The sequence below is a fragment of the Rhinoderma darwinii genome, chromosome 4, assembly GCF_050947455.1.
Source record: "Rhinoderma darwinii isolate aRhiDar2 chromosome 4, aRhiDar2.hap1, whole genome shotgun sequence".
Classification (NCBI taxonomy): Eukaryota; Metazoa; Chordata; class Amphibia; order Anura; family Rhinodermatidae; genus Rhinoderma; species Rhinoderma darwinii.
This window is the reverse complement of record NC_134690.1, coordinates 402,207,111-402,213,110: the sequence shown is the minus strand read 5'-3', so window position 1 is coordinate 402,213,110 and position 6,000 is coordinate 402,207,111. Positions and strand designations below refer to the sequence as shown.

General features: G+C 44.0%; 1 protein-coding gene across 1 annotated transcript in view; it reads right to left on the bottom strand.

Moving 5' to 3' along the window:
* Positions 1-531: 531 nt before the first annotated feature.
* LOC142760322 (uncharacterized) overlaps positions 532-6,000 on the bottom strand; it is an 84,328-nt gene continuing 78,859 nt past the window's right edge. The window contains exon 5 of the mRNA XM_075863473.1: positions 532-4,048. Within this exon, the coding sequence (XP_075719588.1) occupies positions 3,920-4,048 (129 nt within the window). The 3' untranslated portion in view covers positions 532-3,919. The remainder of the gene's footprint in view (positions 4,049-6,000) is intronic.

Below are 6,000 nucleotides of genomic sequence, written 5' to 3'. Positions count from 1 at the left end.
CGTACCAGTGTTAGGATCTTTTCTATCACGATGCTGGTTATTGAAGGTGATTGGCTGCGGCAGTCACATGGGATAAAACGTCATCCCAGGAGGCCCCGCTGGAGGATGGAACACAGACTTCTGGGTAAGTATAAGTTTTTGTTTTTTGGGAGTTGTGTTTTTCGCGGCGGGATCGCTGTGAACCCACCGCAAAAAACACAACTTCTCTTTGTTGGGGAAAACCTGCAACAAATAAGCAGCGTTTACCCAAATACAATGGACAAGCGGAAAAAAATTCCGAAACCGCAGGTAAATTTCTGAGCGTTTTTTCCGCAGCGTGTGGAGATTTGTTTGATCTCATCCAATTTGCTGCTACTCTATTTGCTGCGGATTTTCCCCAACAAATTCAGTTGCAGAAAAACCTCAGTATTTATGCAATGTGTGAACTGACCCTTACACTCCCAGCGGACAGTAGGAAACATTCGAAGAACGCACGAGAAATCCTGGAGTTTTAGGATTAGGCAAAAGCAAAGAAAAAACACCACACGGACCTCCGGACGGGCGGTCTCTGCGTTTTATTGAAGCCGTTCAGACAGAAGAAGTGGTTACCTGCGGTTTTAGTCGCCGTTACAATAGAAAAGCTCTTAAAGTACAAACACCAACGCACCGGTTTTACAAAAATGTGTACAAAAATAATTTCGCAACTATTCAAAAAGTGCGCGGCACAAATAATCCATCGTAATCCAACCAATGCGAGAGATTCATTATCCGACTGTCACTGGGAAATACGTTTTTGGGGATTATTTTTTAATCCTTATTCAGCAACTCCGCAGCAAAGAAACCATCGATGCTCCAATTTCATGGCGCCCACCATTATTCAGGTTTATATCCAGTCCATCGACCAAGAACTAGATGAGATATTTCGTCCACCAGATACAGGTTTGGTCTATTTCACGATTTGGACCCCCCCCCCCAAAAAAATATTTTTTCCGTACCTTGTGAGTACATGTAGAGCAGCGGTCACCGGCCCTTGTATCTGCTATATACCAGACTGGCTCTGCACTATGCACAGACTTGTTTTTGTCCCCTCCCACTTAGGCCACAAGAAGAAGGAGAAGACCTCACAAGATGTTCTGCAGCTTCAGGACGATGTGAAAACTGGAAAATAAACTTTTATTCTATTGGCTGGGGAACGGGGAGATCCAATTGGCTGATCCCGGAGGTGTCAAAATTATGGTTTTCTTTCCATAGATTTTAATGTGATCTACAAACTTCTGTCTAGGACTGTCCGATGGTCCCAAAACCCCGGCAAACAATGGTAGGACAGGGTTTTCAATGGACTGATTGCTTCCCTTGGGATAAGCAGCATCAAAGTTACCTTACAGCCCCTTATCTACCTTCCCCTATTAAAATACCAAACGTTTTGGTGCCGAATACTAGTTTGTGGGGCAGTTGGGGGCGGATATTTCAGGTCTAAGGCCGAGGATTCCCACCACTATCCTGAATGAATGGACAACAGGCGCACGCCATAGCTAACAGCCACTTTGAAAAACATTTTGCTTTACTGATCTTGTATCATGCTCCATTCACAGCCAGAGCTGCATTCAGAATTCTGCTGGTTTCCTATTGGCTTTCTGTTGGACCTCAGATCGCAAAAGCGGTCTCTTTTTTTTCCAGAAATAGCGCCACATCTGTCTATAGGCTGTATCTGGTGTTGTAGTTCAGCCCCATTCACTTGAATTGGAAAGAACTGCAATACCTTACACAGCCTATAGACAGACGTGGCGCTATTTCTGGAAAAATAAAATAATTCACATAAAATACATTATTTTTTTTTATAATCTTGGAGGATTTCTTTAATATTTCCACCTGAAGGTTTATGGTGTATACAGAACACTCTTTGATGTGTTGCATTGTGGGAGATGTATTTTATACACATCAGGCCTCATAGTCCGAGGTAGAAAATATTTCATCTACCGCAATGCAACTCACCAAGATTCAGCACATTATAAAGTAACTCTACTAGAAAGAGAATTCTGAATGCAGCTTTGGGTGCGACTGGAGTATAAGACAAAGTTTTGCAAAGTTACTCAGTGCTATGTGTAGAGCAGGTCATAGTCGCATGGGAGACCTACAGACTGGATATATAGAATATTTTGCTGATTAAGCAAGAATATCCACCGTCAGGCCGATGTCCCCGATACTCATAACGAGGCGATATATAATTTAGGAATTGCACAAATTAAGCCCCAATCCATTATCCTGCCAATTCCCTGGAGGCCCAAGACAACAGGAGATTTTTAGTAATTTTTTGCTGGACTATTGAAATCAATTGGATAAAATGGAGCCAGACCACGACACATTGTATCAGCGCCATTCTTTCAAATCTTGTTCTCTACAATGGTCACATCGATCCACTACGGTAAATTTTTGGCCATGTGAGCGTCCCCTCGACGCGACTTAGAACTTATCCGGTTTGTGACTCTCAGATCACCGGACGACATTCCTGAAAGCAAACGTCTTCTTTATGCCACAAAACCGGCGCCTAATCGTTTAACCGGTTCAGGACCAGTCACCGTTACGCACGCGTTAATTAAACTGCCAGAACTTGTTTGCTGGGAGTGGTTTGTTTTTTTCGTTATCAAGTCGTTTTTTTTCTTCTTATTTTATACACTTAATTTGTCCTTTTTTTTAAGCATTTTTAGGCTTATGGTTTGAAAAACAAAAAGTAAAGAAAATGTTTTTTTACTTTCTGATAATATAGCGTTACCCTAAAATAAACGTATTGGTTATAGTCATGGTCTACGGTAAATCTTGATATTGAACATGCCTATTTTCTATTTTTAGGGTAATCGGTTAGGGCCGGGGTTACAACAATTATTTGCAAGGGGGGTTAGGGATCCGGCCTGTGTAATTTTTATTACATTTTTGTCTTTACTTATTATTAGGACCTGTCCCTTAAAAAAAAGGGAGATCGGCCATGTTATAATGACTAATGTTAGGGTTGCGCTGGGTCTATTTAGACACGTGATCACCAGGACCAATAAAAGCTGCGGCCTCTATTATTTACAGATCGCTCATTGAGTGCTGGGTACGTATACAGAGAAGACAAAAGCAACGTAAATCTATAGAGTGGCTGGTCCTCAACTAGTTAAAAAAAATCACATTGAAACGTTGAACCCATGACCAAAATGGGCTCCAAAATAGGCGATGGGTTAATAGCCATTTGTCACACACCCAAAGTTACTAAAAATTTCCTGTGTAGCTCGGGCCCCAGGCGGTCAATCATGTTGCGTTATCTGGCCTGCTTTTCCGATCGGTATTGGTTTCTCCAGTCTTCTTGAAGAACGTTGACTTGGGTTACGACTTGGCCGAAGAGTCCTTAGACAATATTGCGTCATAAAGGAGAAGACATATAGTTTCTTTATTCTAGAATGACCCATCTTGGGTCACGGCCTCCAGAGATGTCCATTCAACGAGAACAACCATAAAGCACAGTCCTTTGGAACACATCTTCAACGTCTAGATGCCCGGCTGGCACACATACAGGCATCGGCATTGCCGAGACGATGGACGGGAGCCGGGTTTTCCTTTTCTTTGACATAGTCCTCCGTCACCCAGGTCTTCTCCCGCCTTGTTTGGTCTCATGTCCTAACATGGTAGTCCAAGAAGTCAATGACTAACATGGGCCCTACTCTACTGAAGATCTAAAACGTCTACCAAATGCCACCACGGAGCCTTGGACATGCAACACATTCTTCTTCTTCCACCACTTAAGCTCCAGCTGACGCAACGACGGTGCTGGTACAAGATTAAGAGCAGAATCTCTTGCATATGAAAATATATAAATATATATTGCTTGGTTTAGTAACCGGTTGTGCTGCAGTGGGCTGGTCTACGTGTGAGTGTCCTGAGATTATCGTCTTCCACAATATTCTTATTAATAGGCACATGAAGGTTCTTCAACAGCAACTATTGGGCTGATAGGCTTTACGGTGCTAAGGGAACGGAACGCAAATATTGCCGGGTCGTAGACGAAGTGTGGAGGTTGTCGGCCACCATTGATACTCTGAAAATAAAGAAGAAACAGAAGGAGATTAATAGAAATAGAAGATGACCAGTCTGACCCCATCAGATGATGCCTAAACCAATTCCCAAAACTCTATAGAGGACACAAACAAACCCATCTGGGTTCTGCTTAGAGATTACCGTCCCTGGGAACCGAAGACACATCCAGAGGGTCCAAAGCCAAAACTGTAACAGGGCCCCCCACCTACCATGTGACTATTACAGTACTGGTGTCTTTTGTGGAAGAGGGGCCCTTGGGCGTCATTGAAGCTTATGTGAATCCGTAGTATATGGGTACCACAAAATATAGGGTGCTGCAAAAGATATCATTGGAGGAGACAGAAAGCACATGACTGAAGAGCGCACACCCAAAAATTATGAAAATACAAATTTTATGCGATAGAAAAAAAAAAAAAAAATACATAAAAAAATCTAAAACAAGACACAAAAACCAGGTCAATGTAATATACAACAAGACCCGTGGCAGAAATCACCCCTGATAATAAGATGTAGACATTACACACGGGTCAACTAGGTAAAGACGCTGCGTAAGCCGCTGTAATGGGAACCAACAAATCTCACGGTCAAATGGTGAAGATATAATAGTAGAAATAACATAATAATAATAATAATAATAGCAGCACTGGGTAGATATCAAATAAAAGAAGTGCAGAGTGCATGAGAACCGAAGAATTTTGCATGAGCTCCTAGGACAAACCTTTACCTCCACAATGTGACGTGAAGAGCGCCACGCAGAGTCCCTTGTAGCAAGTTAGGGACGCACGGCGCATCAAAATTTCTACACCATTTTGATGCTGTGCGCTGGGAAACTGTTTGACACCGTCAACTTACGTATTTCAATACTAAGCTGTGCGCCCGCACAGTTAATATTAAAATACATGGAGAACATGGCGCGCGCGAGCACTGTACTGCACCTGCGATGTTCTCTTCCTGCAGCGACCGCCCCGCTCCCCATTAGTCCTTGGCGCATCACAGTAGGAGGGAGGAACGCTCCTCCCTCCTTTCCCACTGCCACCAATGATGGGCCGAGTCACCGCTCCAGGGAGGGAGGAGAATGACGCGAGCGGCACAGGCTGTGGGTTCCGGTTGACGTGCCGATACCGCTCGAATCCTAACTTTGGAATCAGGACCGCTCTGCAGTGTGATCAGTGGGAGGAAAGCCCCAGGCAGGTATTAGAGCAGAACAAAAGCCTAAAATAAAGGCACTAGTATGTGTTTCAGCCAGCATTGAGGAACATTGAGGTTAAGGTGACCCACACTAACCCTAATGTTACCGCTACTATTAAAAGGGGATTTCCCACAAATCCCATTAATCCCTCCGCAGGAGATACAAGTCATTGCTGGGTGTCGGCCACTGGGACCCTCAGAGATTAGGAGAACGGAGACTGAAAGTCCCCCTGAAGTGCTCCATGAGAACGGAGCATTGGTGAGCATGTCCAGCCAGAGCTCCATCGATGGAGACGGTGGTCCCGGAAGACCCATAGAAATGAACGGAGCGCTGGCCGAGCACGCTCACAAACGCTCCAGTCTCATGGAGCACTTCGGGGGACTTTTGGTCTCCGTTCTCCTCATCGCTGGGGGTCCCAGTGGCCGTCACCAAACCGAAAACGTAGGTCTCACAAGGATTTAGACTATAAAATATCTTCAGTGCTCTACACAGTGCCGTACCCCTTAATTATGGGTATTGGGGGTCCCAGTTCATGGTACCCCACCCGTACGATTCGCTGACCATTCTTCAAAACTTTTCAGAAGACAAACATTTTCAATATTCCAGTAGGATTTTAGTAACATGGTTGGCGATTTCCAGTAAAACACTTTAGCTCAGGCATTACTCTTTTTTTAAAGGGGTCCCCCTCTATTAACCATATAGATCCTATCCACCCAATGGGCAAGTCTACATCATCATTCCCTATGCAGTATGTGCAAGTTCCA